Genomic DNA, 16,057 nt, shown 5'->3' with positions numbered 1-16,057 from the left:
CTCGTAGCTCTGCTCGTGGTTCTGCTCGTGGTTCTGCTCGTAGCTCTGCTCGTGGTTCTGCTCGTGGTTCTGCTCGTGGTTCTGCTCGTAGCTCTGCTCGTAGCTCTGCTCGTGGTTCTGCTCGTGGTTCTGCTCGTAGCTCTGCTCGTAGCTCTGCTCGTGGTTCTGCTCGTGGTTCTGCTCGTAGCTCTGCTCGTAGCTCTGCTCGTGGTTCTGCTCGTGGTTCTGCTCGTGGTTCTGCTCGTAGCTCTGATCGAGGCTGTCTTGGTGAGCTTCACTTACGGAACATTCTCCATGACCAGCTGAAGTTTCGGCGCTCCGCCAGATCCCCGACCTTTGACCCTCGCTCTCAGACCATCAGCCATCCACAAACGTCACTCATTGTGCAACGTTTGGTGAGAGACGGAGAAAAGTGGCGCCTTTATTGGACTGAAACATGCGCCGTTACCAGTGATGTGGTCGAGCCTGGTACTGCAGCCTCATCAGACCATCGAGGCGTTTGCCCCCCCGGTACGCTGTCAGATGTGCTAACGCTGCTAATGCTGCTAACCTGGCTGGATTCCAGCCTTCATGGACTGGACTTGCCCATCAGAGGAGGTCAAATCCATTCCTCGCGGGGTTGAATTCAAGCCGGGATTTACATCCTACCAAGCAGGAACTGCTTTCACCAGGTAAATGGAGCCCCAGGTGAAGGTGTTTACCTGTAGCTTGGATCCGGCCCTCCAGGACTGGATTTGCCCACCCCTGGTTAAGTCCCTCAGGAATGGATTCAAGTCTTTAATGTCCTCCTGAACAATCTCTTTCTTTGTCTTCGTTAATCCTCACTCTCCTCCGATCAGAGCTCCTCCGTCTCGCTGAAACAGGCCAGATTACTGCCCCCCCCCCCCCCCCCCCCCCCCGCTCTCCACCAGATTAAGATGCATTAGATTTGAACTGATTTAGCCATTTAGCATCAGCCCGTTGAGGGCTAGCAGCCACTGTCTGATGTTCTCCATGCAGACCGAACCGCCTCGCTAACAATATGCTCCATCATCGCCCTGCACACACCCGCTGTCTGTGCACACACCCGCTGTCTGTGCACACACCCGCTGTCTGTGCACACACCCGCTGTCTGTGCACAAACTGGAGAGTGATGAGGCTAAAAAGAGCTTCAGCACGGATGCAGAAGTGGCTCGAGGAACGGAGATCATTGATGGAGATCATTAAAAATGAAGAGAGCAGGCAGATCCTTCAACCTGGAGGAGGAGATGATTGTGAGGAGCTACGGAAGCCGTCTCGTAACGATGTCACACATCAGCATTTGTTGAGCCTGAAATGAAATAAAAATAAAATGGCTGATGAAGCCTGGAAGAGATGGAGGGAGGTCTGTGACGCAGATGGTGGACAGAAATCAAGAGCGAGAGACTCAATGTTTGCTAGCTCCTCTCAGTCCTGCTTCAGCATCCTGGGTGTGTTTTATGTGCACGCGGAGCAACACAATCATCTCCACCTGGTACCAACCTCAAATTCAGCTTCTTCTTCTGGGTGACATTTAATCTGACACGAGTGTGAAAGTTGAAGCGAGGCTGAATAAAAAGATGAAGCTGAGCATGCTCGCGGCTATGCTACACAGCTAATGTGTAGTACAACGAGTCACAGGGAACCTTTGAAGAAGCAAAAACCTTTAGATCCAGAAAGAAGAGCCCTTGTTGATCACCTGCTAATCTGGTTATGATGTGGTCACACAGGTGACCAGCAGATGTTCATGGTGGAAACTTTGATTTCTACTTTTGATTCCAAGTAATCTGTGACTTAGACACCAAAAGTCAAAAACATGTGTTGAGGCAGAGCAGAAAAAGAGAGAGAAGATTAGAGGGAAGAAGGACAAATTAAGAGATAAGGAAAGAGGAAGATAAGGAAGATAAAATGGAGGAGCTAAAGAGCAGCTGACCAGCAACAGGCTCCTCCCACTGGTTTCCATACAGGACAACAGCTGCCTGGAGGAACACACACACACACACACGCACACACACACACACGCAAAAACACACACACACGCAAACACACACACACACACGCAAACACACGCACACGCGCGCAAACACACGCACACACATATACAGACACACATACACACGCGCGCAAACACACGCACACACACACAAACACACACACATACAGACACACACACTCCTCCTATCTCTCAGCATGTGTTTGTTCCCACCAAGGTTCTTCCAAGACGTCCATATCTGGAAGAATGTTACATTCCACTCAAGCCGGAACATTCCCTATTCCCATATTTGACCTTGTTGCTTTAGTGCGACTGAAAAACACACTTTTAAACACACACACACACAGGCACACACACACACACACACACACACACACACGTGCTCGTACCTGCCTGAAGCCAAACTCAGAGCTGAGAAAAACAGGTTGCTTTGATCTCATCCAGCAGCTTTTATCCTCCTTCATTTACTTCAATTCCCATGAAACATTTCAGTAAATATTCAGATAAATATTTTCCCTTGTGGGTTGTAAAATTAGGACATCTCAATAGGACAGAGGGAGGAGGAAGGGAGGGAGGAAGGAAGGAAGGGAGACCGAGGTCAGAGGTCAGATCCAGAGAAAGACCGGGATCAGAGGTCAGAGGTCAGATCAGATCTGTGTATTACGTCTCACTCTTGCAGAAAGATTCCATGTCTCCCCTCAGCATGACTGAGGGCCACCTGAGCTAGCTTTATGGTGTAAGCTGTCCATTTTATGTGTATGGCACCCCTGTGATTATTGTGTGTGTGTGTGTGTGTGTGTGTGTGTGTGTGTGTGTGTGTGTGTGTGCGTGTGCGTGTGTGTTGAAAAAATGTAGATTATAGATTCCATAATGCTTGCTGATGCAAGTGAGCAGCTGGAAACACTGATGCTACTTGTGTGGAGCTTGTTTGCTGCCTTTAAGTATAAGTATAGAGCGCACACACACACACACACACACACACACACACACACACACACACACCCTTTCTCAAACAGGAACCAACATGTTCTGGAATCTGGTGGGGGGAACTGTTGTCTTTTCCACTAACTGGCATGCTGTTAAATGACGTGTGACGTAAAAGGGGCGGAGTCAAAGTCAAGTGGCATGTTTCTATGACAACAGAAAGTGAGTGAGTGGTGAGTGCAAATACCTGTTCACTAGTTGTGTTTATTTTCCAGAGAAGCGTTACCCATTACTGAGGTCATTAAGTCCCCTCTAAACCAGTATTATCTAATATGCAGTGTGTATTAGTGCACGTAAAGTGTGTGTGTGTGTGTGTCAGTAGCTTGATCAGCCTGTCAGCTCCCATACTCCAAAAACCAGTCCCACCTTTGTTGAGCAGTGAGCACTGGTCTCGGCCTCTGATCTCAGTCACTGATCTCGGCCCCTGGTCTCGGCCCCTGGTCTCGGCCCCTGATCTCAGTCACTGATCTCGGCCCCTGATCTCAGTCACTGATCTCGGCCCCTGATCTCAGTCACTGATCTCGGCCCCTGGTCTCAGTCACTGATCTCGGCCCCTGGTCTCAGTCACTGATCTCGGCCCCTGATCTCGGCCCCTGGTCTCGGCCCCTGCTCTCGGCCCCTGATCTCGGCCCCTGGTCTCGGCCCCTGATCTCAGTCACTGATCTCGGCCCCTGGTCTCGGCCCCTGGTCTCAGTCACTGATCTCGGCCCCTGGTCTCAGTCACTGATCTCGGCCCCTGGTCTCGGCCCCTGATCTCAGTCACTGATCTCGGCCCCTGGTCTCAGTCACTGATCTCGGCCCCTGATCTCGGCCCCTGGTCTCGGCCCCTGCTCTCGGCCCCTGCTCTCGGCCCCTGGTCTCGGCCCCTGGTCTCGGCCCCTGGTCTCAGTCACTGGTCTCGGCCCCTGCTCTCGGCCCCTGCTCTCGGCCCCTGATCTCAGTCACTGCTCTCGGCCCCTGCTCTCGGCCCCTGCTCTCGGCCCCTGGTCCTCAGAGGTTCTCTCCACCTCACTAATGCAAATGCATTCATGAACCAACAGTTTCTTTCCTATCTGCTTTGTAGCTGTTTGGCGAGCATCACATAAGCTCTTCAGGCTAATTGGCCCCCCTGCTGGGCCGCAGGTCCCGGTGGGACCGTGGGGGGCCGTGGGGGGCCGTGGGGGGCCGTGGGGGCCGTGGGGAGGAGGCCTGCCTGATTAAATCGCCCTGTGCTCCCTTCAGTTGTGTGCAGCTTAGTGCATGAGAGCAGGGAGGCATCAGGACATAAACCAGCGTATTATGGGCTCATGTAAATCAGCCATCGCTCTTCATTTGCATCTGTGAGAGAGGAGCTGTCAGTCATTGTTGCCATGACAACGCCGCTGTGGGCAGCTGCACTTTCCCTTCGCCTGATGTGTTCTGAGCAAGCGTCCGTCAGTCTGGCAGGTGCCACAGAGGAATTCTGGGAAGCCAGTTGGTGATGAGTGATGGCAACAACTGAGCGATGGGGAGTGTGTGTGTGTGAGTGTGTGTGAGTGTGTGTGTGTGTGTGTGTGTGTGTGTGTGTGAGTGAGTGTGTGTGAGTGTGTGTGAGTGAGTGTGTGTGAGTGTGTGTGAGTGATGGAGGCAGATGGAAGCAGGGAGGAGATGACTCACATTCACTCTACAGATATTGTACCATCCACCCAAAGCACCGGCACACCCCAGGAGAAAGAACGACTTTCCCTGCCCCCCGTCGCCCCCCCTTTTGCCCCCCTTTTGCCCCCCATTAATCAGGTAAGGCTGGGATGTTTGGGCAATTCAGAACCAGATTTATGTTCAGTGTTGCACAAAGGAAATATTGGAGGAAGCACAAATAAATTGGAGGTAAATTGGGCCACAGGACGAGGGGCCACAGGACGAGGGGCCACAGGACGAGGGGCCACAGGACGAGGGGCCACAGGACGAGGGGCCACAGGACGAGGGGCCACAGAAGGGACCTGCAGGGCTTCCAGGGTGGTGGAACCAGCAGAACCAGGGCAGCAAATGAGAACCACCTTCTGAAATTTAGCCTTCTTAAAAAAAAGCTGCCTTATCTTTAGTACCTGCGATGATGCCGAGCTCCACAGTTCAGGAGGTCAAACTGCTGTTGAACGAACGGCTCCAGAATTCCTGCTTGACAGTGATGTTTTATACACTTTATATCAGGAAAATCCCCGTGACAACGTGTGTGTGGAGGTTCTCAGCTGCTCCAACCCTGTCTCATGACCATGAAGCGTGCAGAGCTGAACCAGACGGAATCATCTTGCTCTCTAATCCGGCTTTTCTTTATCTTCTCTAAATAATATATTGGAATTTTATGATTTGAACTGGTTGTTCTACAGGTTCCAGGAGGCAGAGCAAAGCTCACGTGTACTGACGACTGGGAAGGATCCAGCACAGCGCGAGCACGTGACGTGCACGTCAGCAGACACTATTTCTGTCGTACGTGCTTCAATAGTGAAGGCGCCGTAAGTCCAGCGTGGATTTCATCAGCCATCAAACGTCCCGCCGCTCGTTAAGCACATGTGGGGGCACCAGGACAGCTGGGACATCCCATAAATCCCGGGGTTACGGGGGAGACGCATGGAAACATCCCAGTTCCAGCTCAACATATCCGAGAGCTTCTGGAAACATCTTGGAAACGTCTAATAGTTCAGAGCAGGTCACCAGGTGACGACGCACCTGTGGATCTGGAGCAGATGGACGACTGAGGCGCGTTAACCCCCCCAGAACTTCAGTCATGAGCAAAGAAGCAAAACGAACGATAACAATTAAGATCACACTGGTCCCTAATGTGGCGTCCCAGCCGGGGGGGGGCTGAGGAACCGGACAGAACCAGTCGGAGCAGATGGTGAAATGGCACCTGTGTTCAGCTGCCAGGGCGGTTGTAGACACAGCTGTCAGTCACGCCTGGTGTGTGTGGGTGTGTGTGTGTGTGTGTGTGTGTGTGTGTGTGATTCTTTGTTGCTTTGTTCTCAGGCCTTCTAATGTCAGATGTAGGTTTATTGCACTCATATTTTATTACTTTCTCAAGCACCACTCAAGTCTGAGATTAGAGCTCACGGAACAAAAATGTCACCTGCCGCCCTCGTTTCTCTTCTTCTTCGTTTCTCTTCTTCGTTTCTCTTCTTTGTTTTTCTTCTTCGTTTCTCTTCGTTTCTCTTCTTTGTTTTTCTTCTTCGTTTCTCTTCTGTTTTTCTTCTTCGTTTCTCCTCTTTGTTTCTCTGTTATTACTGTGTTTTACTGCCATCCAGTGGTGAAACGTATCCATGTATTATATATATTATAATATATTATATATTGTAGTCTAACGTAATAGATGTGTTACTGATCATATTGTTTTTTTGCTCAGATTGTTACTCATTCACTTATTTTTTGTTCAAAACATGTTCAAAACTATGTAAATAAAGAGTTTTTCATTCTATTACACAAAAACTGTATTATTGATTTTATTGTGCTTTATGGTAATTCAGACCCAGTGTCCACATATGTGGACAACATTTTTCTCTAAAACTGCATCATGTAAAAAGATGATGCTTAGTTTTTATACTTATTGGGTTCCAATAAGTCCAAATAGCAAAGAGAAATAAAAATTGCATATCAAAACAAGAGCGTGGGTCTTAATATACAGTACTGCCTTCCATCCACATCCACATTACAACTTAAAAGAACTTCCCATCTCAGTAGGTTTATTAGCTGATTTGATAAATATCAGATGGAGAAAAAACCAACGTGTGCATTTATTTTTCCCTTTAATTTCAGTGAGCAGGAAACAGAATGATTAGAAACAGAAAATGAAAGAGTAGCAGCAGAAATTCAGCTGAAATATACCACAGATTTGATGAAGAGCAGCAGTTTGTGGTAAAAAGAACTCCGTCATGTAAAAACACTCTTTCAGACGACATCCTGACGGTGTTAGTGAGCAGCACCTCGTGCACATTTGAATGCACGGCTAATTAACCCGAGCACTCTCAGCTTGCACTTGCACTCACAGTTGATTTTAAAGAGCACCCTGCACAGGCTGGACGCCCTCTGCACCCTCTTTCACTGAGGACGGGGGGGTGGTCGGTGGCAGAGTGGAGTGGGGGGTGGGTGGGTGGGGGGTGGTCGGGGCCGAGGTGGGTGAGTTGTTCCGCATTACGTCCCTCATCCACCTGGTGTACTGGCATATTCTGCTGTAGGTGCTGGGGTCCGGAGGGTTGGAGCACCCAAAGCTGTACCACTGGACGCCCTGCAGCTGCCCGCCACACTCCATCACAGCGCCGCGGTCGTCCTGGACCAGCAACAGACCACACGTTGGACAACGACACAGCAGACGTGCACAAGTCTGACCTCGTGTCGACTCTCACCAGGCAGTTGGTTCCGTCCACCTGACCGGCGCAGACCATCCCGTGGGACCAGTGCATGGGAAACAGCTCTCTGCAGGTCCGGTCGTCCACCACAGGCACACTGATGCACTTCAGCCTTTTGGGAGATTCGTCTGGTTTCCAGAGAAATCGACGCACGCACGAGTAACAATTAGCAGCGATCGTTTCTCACCCTGAAGCGACGGCCTCGGCCACTGGAGCTTCGTTCTCAGGGGACGTGAGGGAACGCCACTGCGTTCTCTTCATTAGTGTTGTGAGCATCAAATCTAAACCGACTTCAAGGTGACTTGACTTTCAGTCTTAATCATTGATTTTTTTCTTAGCTGTCCTAGTTTTGGGGAGCATAAAGCTGTTATTAATGTGGTGCGTGTTAGCTAGTTAGCTACGTTGACGCTCGATTGTACAGGCCACAGTCAGTGAGGTGATACTCCCTTTAAATCTACTTACCCTGGTTTGGAACGGTGGACCCCCAGCCACTGACACGGCAGGTCTCCCCAGGCTGGGGGCACCTGCTGGGCAGGGGAATCGGCTGCACGTACTGGTTGAACCTGGCTGGTTTGGCCAGCCGGACCATGGCCAGGCTGTGGAAGGGGGAGCGGTAGGGACTGTGAAGGACTGTGAGGTCCGTGTCGATGTGCTGCTCCGTGCCCTCCGCCACAGAGACGTCATGGTCGCCCAGAGAAGCAGTGATGTTGGAGGATCTGCCAGGACAGCTTGATGAGCGCAGCCAAAACCCTTTTCTTTTGATTTAAAATGCCCAAAATGATCTAACGGACTAAACTTGCAATTTGATGCCCAAAGAAAAAAAGAGTAATTTCAAGCTGTAATTTTTTTTTACAATAGGAGACTTACAAGGGTGCACATGCGAAAGATGTGACGATCCAGCGGGGGTCAACGAGCGCTCCGCTGCAGGACCTCCCGAGCCGAACGTGCCACGGTCTGGACTGAGGCTGGCACTCAGCAGCACCCTGCAGGGGAACCGCTTCTGAAACGCACACACAACCACAGTCAGAGCCGGACCGGTCCCGCGTCCATCAGCCCGTTTCAGGCAGCCCAACGTCAGACCTGAGAAGCTCAAAGCAACGAGAAGAAGCAGAAGGTTCATGATTCTGAAGCCCAAGTGGGGCCACGGATGCGTCACCTTGGCCTTTATTCCTGGGGCTCGTGGGAGGAGCTTCCCAACAGCACAATTTCCTGCTCACTAATAAACCTAATAAACCTTATCAGAGAACATTTTGACATCCCAGAATAATAACATTCTCTCAGAATTGGCTGAGTTGCCGAGGAAACAACAAAGATTTACGACTGTCCTACATGGGTGACATTTATGGTTTCAGTCCTGAACTGTAAAATGTCCCAGATAAATGACGAAAGAATTCCAGTTACGAGACGTTAATAAGATAAGAGGGAAGCCCCACCCTCAAAGATTAGGCTATTACGCAACACCATTAGGAGAGGAGAGGAGAGGAGAGGAGAGGAGAGGAGAGGAGAGGAGAGGAGAGGAGAGGATGGAAGGGTAGGAGAGGAGGAGAGGAGAGGAGAGGAGAGGAGAGGAGAGGAGAGGAGAGGAGAGGAGAGGAGAGGAGAGGAGAGGAGGAGAGGAGAGGATGGAAGGGTAGGAGGAGAGGAGAGGAGAGGAGAGGAGAGGAGAGGAGAGGAGAGGAGAGGAGAGGAGAGGAGAGGAGAGGAGAGGAGAGGATGGAAGGGTAGGAGGAGAGGAGAGGAGAGGAGAGGAGAGGAGAGGAGAGGAGAGGAGAGGAGAGGAGAGGATGGAAGGGTAGGAGAGGAGGAGAGAAGAGGAGAGAGGAGAGGAGAGGAGAGGAGAGGAGAGGAGAGGAGAGGAGAGGAGAGGAGAGGAGAGGAGAGGAGAGGAGAGGAGAGGACGGTGACCTCAGTTCTGTCTGAATGCAGATGCTTCGTGCCAGAAGCAGCTCTGAGGTCCAGTAGAAAGCTGTGGGTGGTGTGAGAAGCTCATTAGGGGTTCGTAATGTATCTGCTGACTTAATTAATGAAGAAGCTCACTAGAATACCTGGATCAAAGCTCCTGGTTGATTTGGCTACAGAAACCTTGGATTGTTCTTGTTTTCTTCAATCAAGGAAGAAGAACAGACCCTCTTTCCAGGCTCAAGCCGTTCTCCATCTCCTTTTCTAATAGTTGGGCCTTGAGGAGCCGGATTAATTCATGGTGAGATGCTCCTCCAGGTCAGTAGAGCTGAGATCAGAAGGCGAGCTCTCTGGAGAAGCATGGTGGCCCGAGGGAAACCCGGCCATCGCCTCCTGAAACCAGGCAGCAGCGTCGCCTGAGACGTCCACTATAGGAAATCTGACGTTATCAAAGGATCAAAGACTGACGTGACAGGAGCGGGTCAACAAAATCATAAAATCCATTTTACAATCTCATAAAAATCGCAGCAAACCTTAAATCGATTGAAGCGGAAAGTTTCACAAGGACGGTTTGAAGTTCAAACGACGTTGCAGACGGTGGTTTGAGGGGCAACATGGGGCAACAACCGAAGTTCTGACCCCAACACCAGTGACAGTGTCACCTACAGAGCTCTGCCGAGGGACCCTTGGGCAACATTCTCGACCCCAATGCTCACATAATGATGGCAGCTCCTTCAGGGGTCGCCCCCCCCCCAGGGGTCGCCCCCCCCCCCCAGGGGTCGCCCCCCCCCAGCACCCTCCCAGTCGCCCCCAAAAGGGAGCAAGCTGCCAAAATATGAAAACATCCGTAACTAAGAGCCGTAACAGTGGTGCCAGTGATGAGCGACATCAAAGACTCTTTATTCATCTCAGTTTTCCTGCATCTCCTCCTTTGATCTACTGTAGATGATTCATTTTCCATCCATACAAACATTCCTTCTCATGTACTGACCACAAATTCAGGGTTTTCTTTGTATAAATACTTTATTTCAAGACATGACAAACAGTTTAAGTCACTTTTAGGTGGCCATTTTTCTCCCATTCTTTATTATTTTCGAGCCTGCCGTGAGGACACGTTTCCCCATCTTCACGTCCCCGAGGCTGCAGCAGCGACGCTCCTCTCTGGTTCCAGGCTTGTTTCAGTTGTTCTTCTCTGAGGGGCAGGATGGACGTCACATCTTTCAAGGATCTCTCCAAGACTTCTGGAGCGGATCTCCGTCCATGGCGACTGTGTGACGGCTCCAACTGTGAGCGTGGCTGGAGGAGACTGGGGGGCGCGTTACTGCTGCGCATACAAGGCGTGGTAGAGCTGATCTTGCACAATTTCAGCGTAGGTTCTCACCACCGTTTTAGTGTCACTGTAAAGGTTCCTGTGGAGGAGCACAGACAGGGGAGGCTTGTAGGTGAAACGCACTTCCAAACTCCCTTCTCTGACTGTTCTTACTTTGCCTTCTCCTCAAACTTCAGCCCCTTTATTCCCTCCAGATATGCACTGGCAGTGTTGACAGCTCTGCTGTAGTAGGACCTAAAGCTATCGGTGATCCTGCTCAGGGTCCCCTGCTCCTCATCCGTCTCCCTGGGCACACGGAAGCTCTCAGCACCTGCACAGGACCGGCTGCTCAGTTCTGGCCTCCTTCGATTCTTTCATTTATTCAGAAGAATCATCAGTCGGTTTAACTTGACACTCTGAGACCCACTTACCCACCACGAGGAGGACGAGGAGCGCAGTGATGGCCAGCAGCTTGCTCATGGCGTCGCCTGTGTCTGACGGGACAAAATGAGAGGAAATTCAAATCTTCCTTACATCCACCAGGGTGAGACATTTCTCCACCGAGGGAACTGATGCTGCGTTAGCAAAGTGAAATGAGGCTCAGCAGCCAGGAAAATGATATCCCGCCTTCTTCTTCCTGACTCAAAACCATCATCTCGTGTCCTGCAACGTCTCACAAAAGGAATATAGTCCTGCGACTGAAGTGAAAGAGTCGCTACTCACGTGTTCCTCTCAAGAAATGACAGCGATGGAAGCTACATGAGGGCTCTGTCCAGTTATATAGCAATGATGTGCTGGCTCCTTGATCCCAGAGCCAAAGTGCATCCTGTGCTAGATAAAGGCGACGTTTGTAACCGTAAACACGTCCTGATACAAAGCATCGCACTTATCTAGCTCCATTGGGTGTCGCTGAGGTGGGGGAGCCTGGTATTGATGCGTTTCCCCAGGAACCTGAGCTTCTGTTTGCTCTTATGCTCCATGTCTTCTTCACAGCCTCCACGCTTGCATAACGCCGCTGATGTCACATCAACAGTCCGAAGTCCTGAAAACCCTCATGAATCAGGTGAACGAGGCGCTTGTGAAACATTTTGGTCACGGACATTAAATTCATAATGAATATATGAAGATGAATTTATGAAAACTAGAATTCCCTTTTGTTCATGAAACATCTGGAACCATCAACAGTCTCTGGAGCAGCGAGACCGAAGATCAGTTAGCATCGTTAGCATTTCAGTCTTTCTGTGACGGAAGTGCAGATTATTCAGGCTTTTGGGGGGTTTGTTAGCTTGTGAAGGTGTTCGACATATTTGGAAGCAGAGAAGGAAACAACAACAGCCATTTAGGACACTGGTTGATCTCAACGCCACGTGTGGAACCAGCAGAATTCTCTGGAACGGTGACGTGTTCGTCTTCCACACAAAACCAAAATCCAACCTTTGATCAGGTGATTCACCATCACATGTCAGGGTGTTTGAAGCCTACGGCCGTCCCGGGACACTGGTGGATAAACAAGTCCGACCTTTGTGGCTGGACCGTAATTTGGCACCGACGCCGTGTAGTTTGGTTCCTGACTGGAACCTTTCGCAACATCTTTTATTCATTTTCATTTTCTGCATTTACCATTTTTACTGGGCTACAGTGGAGATTCTTAATCGTCACGTGTAGCTGCAGTTTAATGTAGCTGCAGTTTAATGTAGCCGCAGTTTAATGTAGCCGCAGTTTAATGTAGCCGCAGTTTATTGTAGCCGCAGTTTAATGTAGCCGCAGTTTAATGCAGCCGCAGTTTATTGTAGCCGCAGTTTAATGTAGCCGCAGTTTAATGTAGCCGCAGTTTATTGTAGCCGCAGTTTAATGTAGCCGCAGTTTAATGTAGCCGCAGTTTAATGTAGCCGCAGTTTATTGTAGCCGCAGTTTAATGTAGCCGCAGTTTATTGTAGCCGCAGTTTAATGTAGCCGCAGTTTATTGTAGCCGCAGTTTAATGTAGCCGCAGTTTAATGTAGCCGCAGTTTAATGTAGCCGCAGTTTAATGTAGCCGCAGTTTATTGTAGCCGCAGTTTAATGTAGCCGCAGTTTAATGTAGCCGCAGTTTAATGTAGCCGCAGTTTATTGTAGCCGCAGTTTAATGTAGCCGCAGTTTAATGTAGCCGCAGTTTAATGTAGCCGCAGTTTATTGTAGCCGCAGTTTAATGTAGCCGCAGTTTATTGTAGCCGCAGTTTAATGTAGCCGCAGTTTAATGTAGCCGCAGTTTATTGTAGCCGCAGTTTAATGTAGCCGCAGTTTAATGTAGCCGCAGTTTATTGTAGCCGCAGTTTAATGTAGCCGCAGTTTATTGTAGCCGCAGTTTAATGTAGCCGCAGTTTAATGTAGCCGCAGTTTATTGTAGCCGCAGTTTAATGTAGCCGCAGTTTATTGTAGCCGCAGTTTAATGTAGCAGCAGTTTAATGTAGCAGCAGTTTATTGTAGCCGCAGTTTAATGTAGCCGCAGTTTAAGGTAGCCGCAGTTTAATGTAGCCGCAGTTTATTGTAGCCGCAGTTTAATGTAGCCGCAGTTTAATGCAGCCGCAGTTTAATGCAGCCGCAGTTTAATGCAGCCGCAGTTTATTGCAGCCGCAGTTTAATGCAGCCGCAGTTTAATGCAGCCGCAGTTTATTGTAGCCGCAGTTTAATGCAGCCGCAGTTTATTGCAGCCGCAGTTTATTGCAGCCGCAGTTTAATGTAGCCGCAGTTTAATACAGCCGCAGTTTATTGTAGCTGCAGTTTAATGTAGCCGCACTTTAATGTAGCCGCAGTTTAATGTAGCCGCAGTTTATTGTAGCCGCAGTTTAATGCAGCCGCAGTTTATTGTAGCCGCAGTTTAATGTAGCCGCAGTTTAATACAGCTGCAGTTTATTGTAGCTGCAGTTTAATGTAGCCGCAGTTTATTGTAGCCGCAGTTTAATACAGCCACAGTTTAATGTAGCTACAGTTTAATGTAGCTGCAGTTTATTGTAGCCGCAGTTTAATACAGCCACAGTTTAATGTAGCTACAGTTTAATGTAGCTGCAGTTTATTGTAGCCGCAGTTTAATGTAGCCGCAGTTTATTGTAGCTGCAGTTTAATGTAGCCGCAGTTTATTGTAGCCGCAGTTTAATGTAGCCGCAGTTTATTGTAGCCGCAGTTTATTGTAGCCGCAGTTTAATACAGCCACAGTTTAATGTAGCTACAGTTTAATGTAGCTGCAGTTTATTGTAGCCGCAGTTTAATACAGCCACAGTTTAATGTAGCTACAGTTTAATGTAGCTGCAGTTTATTGTAGCCGCAGTTTAATACAGCCACAGTTTAATGTAGCTACAGTTTAATACAGCCACAGTTTAATGTAGCTACAGTTTAATGTAGCTGCAGTTTATTGTAGCCGCAGTTTAATACAGCCACAGTTTAATGTAGCTACAGTTTAATGTAGCTGCAGTTTATTGTAGCTGCAGTTTAATGTAGCCGCAGTTTAATGTAGCTGCAGTTTAATGTAGCTGCAGTTTAATGTAGCCGCAGTTTAATGTAGCTGCAGTTTAATGTAGCTGCAGTTCATGAATGGACAATAAGAGAAATCCGCCTCGGATGTGTGACAGGCCGACGGATGCTCATTCAAAAATGAGCAGCAACTCTTTGAACTGATGTTCCAGACAGTCGTTGAGCAACAGGCAAACACACACCCTGGACGGGTCCATCACCCTGGACGGGTCCACCACCCTGGACGGGTCCATCACCCTGGACGGGTCCATCACCCTGGACGGGTCCATCACCCTGGACGGGTCCATCATGGACTGTCTGTCCATCACAGGACACACAGCAGGGGGCTTCCTGCCCTGACAGGAAGTCCTCCTCACACATTCTTGAGCAACACATCAACACGTTTTAGCTTAATACATCATTTCTGAAGTCAAGTTCTGAAAAGAAGAAGCAGGTCTGATGAAGTCTCCAGTTCATTTTAATGAACACACACCTATACACACAATCACACTTTGGTTAGTGTATCAAAGACAAAATACTGTACATGCACAATCTGCATAGGTAGTGCTGAGATGTTCTGCTCTGTTATTTCTCAGCGTGATTTGGGAGATTTTAATTAGACCAAGCGATGAGGATTGTTTGCATTGTGCATTGCTGTTGGCAGCTGGAGCTGCAGTTCTCTCCACGCCATCACCCGTTACAGGCGGCAGACCTCAGGCGTTTCCCTCCCGGTCGCTCTACTCAGCAGGCATGAAGTTGTCGAGGACGGCCTGAACGCTGGCGATGCCGTCGTCCAGGCTCTCGCCTATGTGGGGGCGCAGGTACTGCTCATATGCACCCAGCGCTGACAGACGGGCCTTGTCCACCACGGGTTCTAGCTCCGCAGCAGCAGCACTGTAGAGTGACACGGTATTATGGTGTGAGTGAGGCAGAAGACCTCAGAACCTGGGCTCCTTTCACTTACGCAGCAATCTTCAGAGCGGCCTGGTAACCACGCTGGACCTCCGAGCCCCCTGCCAGGGCGGCGGCAGCTTGACCGTGCTCGCTCTGGCTGAAGTGCTCGATCAAAGGAGCAGCGCTGCCCTGGAACTTGCTGTATGCCTTCAGGATCCTTCTGTAGAACAAGGCTTTCAAGCCAATGTACTTGTCAAGAAGTTCCTTTGAGGGTTCTGGAACCTCACACAGGCCCACAGAGACTGAAATGAAAAGCCAGAAGGTGAGTCGGAGGAACCCAGGCTGGACCACCGGCTCCTGGTCCAGTAGCTGAGGGTCTCACAGCAAGTGAGACACGTTAACATGGCAGAGAAGCAGGTAAACAAGGAACCTCCACAACAAAGGTCGTCAACAGAACCTGGTCCACGTCCTTACCCTGCAGAACCAGGATCAGCGCCACGGCGTATTTCACATGCATCTCTGGAACACAGGAGAAGAAACGTGATCATTAGTTCTGCTGCACACGGACCTCCTGAGGACAGGAGCAGGGAGCAGGAGGAGGAAGAGGAAGAGGAAGAGGAGCAGGAGGAGGAAGAGGAGCAGGAGGAGGAAGAGGAGCAGGGAGAGGAGCAGGAGGAGTAAGAGGAGCAGGAGGAGGAAGAGGAGCAGGAGGAGGAGCAGGGAGAGGAGCAGGTACCTACTGACGGTCGGACGAGCAGATCCAAGAAGCGACAGTCGTCTCTGGGGGGGAGTTGTCTGTAGCTCCGAGCTCATCTGCTCAGGATGATATAGGGGTGGTCAGCAAACAAACGTCATCTGATGAGCCTACGCACGCCCCGTCCCCCCTCCACACACACACACACACACACACACACACACACACACACACACACACACACACACACACACACACACACACACACTGCTAAACAAAGTCCAGTGTAGATTATATTAACTTTAAATCCTGCATGTTGAAATAGGACGATTGTGTAACGTTCCTCAAATGTAAATTTATGCTTTTGTTTCTGCATATGTGCTGATACCAAAGACTATAACATATCTATAACATATCTATTACATATCTATAACACACTGCATCTCACAA

At 49.7% G+C, this 16,057-nt stretch overlaps 3 protein-coding genes across 6 annotated transcripts; all 3 read right to left on the bottom strand.

Moving 5' to 3' along the window:
• Positions 1-6,646: 6,646 nt before the first annotated feature.
• Positions 6,647-8,480, bottom strand: LOC101075775 (trypsinogen-like protein 3). Its single transcript, XM_003976895.3, has 5 exons — positions 8,407-8,480; positions 8,194-8,326; positions 7,789-8,042; positions 7,324-7,454; positions 6,647-7,247 (listed from the first exon to the last, which is right to left on the bottom strand). The coding sequence occupies exons 1-5, from the start codon at positions 8,444-8,446 to the stop codon at positions 6,975-6,977; spliced, it is 831 nt and encodes a 276-aa protein (XP_003976944.2). The 5' UTR covers positions 8,447-8,480; the 3' UTR covers positions 6,647-6,974.
• A 1,749-nt stretch (positions 8,481-10,229) lies between these two features.
• Positions 10,230-11,484, bottom strand: apoc2 (apolipoprotein C-II). 2 transcript variants are annotated; one of them, XM_011617941.2, is made up of 4 exons: positions 11,258-11,484; positions 10,966-11,028; positions 10,709-10,865; positions 10,230-10,634 (listed from the first exon to the last, which is right to left on the bottom strand). In XM_011617941.2, exons 2-4 carry the CDS (start codon positions 11,012-11,014, stop codon positions 10,544-10,546), a joined length of 297 nt encoding a protein of 98 aa, XP_011616243.1. In that variant the 5' UTR covers positions 11,015-11,028; positions 11,258-11,484; the 3' UTR covers positions 10,230-10,543. The 2 variants fall into 2 exon arrangements, with proteins under 2 accessions (XP_011616243.1, NP_001027890.1); NM_001032718.1 differs by lacking the exon at positions 11,258-11,484 and having other exon boundaries at positions 10,544-10,634; positions 10,966-11,014.
• A 2,994-nt stretch (positions 11,485-14,478) lies between these two features.
• Positions 14,479-15,768, bottom strand: apoa2 (apolipoprotein A-II). 3 transcript variants are annotated; one of them, XM_011617939.2, is made up of 4 exons: positions 15,654-15,768; positions 15,388-15,432; positions 14,984-15,215; positions 14,479-14,913 (listed from the first exon to the last, which is right to left on the bottom strand). In XM_011617939.2, the coding sequence occupies exons 1-4, from the start codon at positions 15,724-15,726 to the stop codon at positions 14,757-14,759; spliced, it is 507 nt and encodes a 168-aa protein (XP_011616241.1). In that variant the 5' UTR covers positions 15,727-15,768; the 3' UTR covers positions 14,479-14,756. The 3 variants fall into 3 exon arrangements, with proteins under 3 accessions (XP_011616241.1, XP_011616242.1, NP_001027888.1); XM_011617940.2 differs by having other exon boundaries at positions 15,650-15,760; NM_001032716.1 differs by lacking the exon at positions 15,654-15,768 and having other exon boundaries at positions 14,757-14,913; positions 15,388-15,430.
• Positions 15,769-16,057: the final 289 nt, after the last annotated feature.

Source organism: Takifugu rubripes, chromosome 7 (genome assembly GCF_901000725.2).
Source record: "Takifugu rubripes chromosome 7, fTakRub1.2, whole genome shotgun sequence".
Classification (NCBI taxonomy): Eukaryota; Metazoa; Chordata; class Actinopteri; order Tetraodontiformes; family Tetraodontidae; genus Takifugu; species Takifugu rubripes.
Note: the sequence above shows the minus strand (reverse complement) of the source record. Positions and strands in the feature narration are given on the sequence as shown.

Excerpts from the sequence above, each read along its gene's own strand:
- LOC101075775 (XM_003976895.3), bottom strand. The coding sequence starts at position 8,446 with ATGAACCTTCTGCTTCTTCTCGTTGCTTTGAGCTTCTCAG. Across the intron at positions 8,327-8,406 it reads CGTTGCTTTGAGCTTCTCAG|AAGCGGTTCCCCTGCAGGGT; the intron begins GTCTGACGTTGG and ends TGTGCGTTTCAG. Across the intron at positions 7,248-7,323 it reads TGGACGGAACCAACTGCCTG|GACGACCGCGGCGCTGTGAT; the intron begins GTGAGAGTCGAC and ends TTGCTGGTCCAG.
- apoc2 (XM_011617941.2), bottom strand. The coding sequence starts at position 11,014 with ATGAGCAAGCTGCTGGCCATCACTGCGCTCCTCGTCCTCCTCGTGGTG. Across the intron at positions 10,866-10,965 it reads CCTCGTCCTCCTCGTGGTGG|GTGCTGAGAGCTTCCGTGTG; the intron begins GTAAGTGGGTCT and ends GGTCCTGTGCAG. Across the intron at positions 10,635-10,708 it reads AAGTTTGAGGAGAAGGCAAA|GAACCTTTACAGTGACACTA; the intron begins GTAAGAACAGTC and ends GCTCCTCCACAG.
- apoa2 (XM_011617939.2), bottom strand. The coding sequence starts at position 15,726 with ATGAGCTCGGAGCTACAGACAACTCCCCCCCAGAGACGACTGTCGCTT. Across the intron at positions 15,433-15,653 it reads ATCTGCTCGTCCGACCGTCA|AGATGCATGTGAAATACGCC; the intron begins GTAGGTACCTGC and ends CCTGTGTTCCAG. Across the intron at positions 15,216-15,387 it reads GCTGATCCTGGTTCTGCAGG|TCTCTGTGGGCCTGTGTGAG; the intron begins GTAAGGACGTGG and ends TTTTCATTTCAG.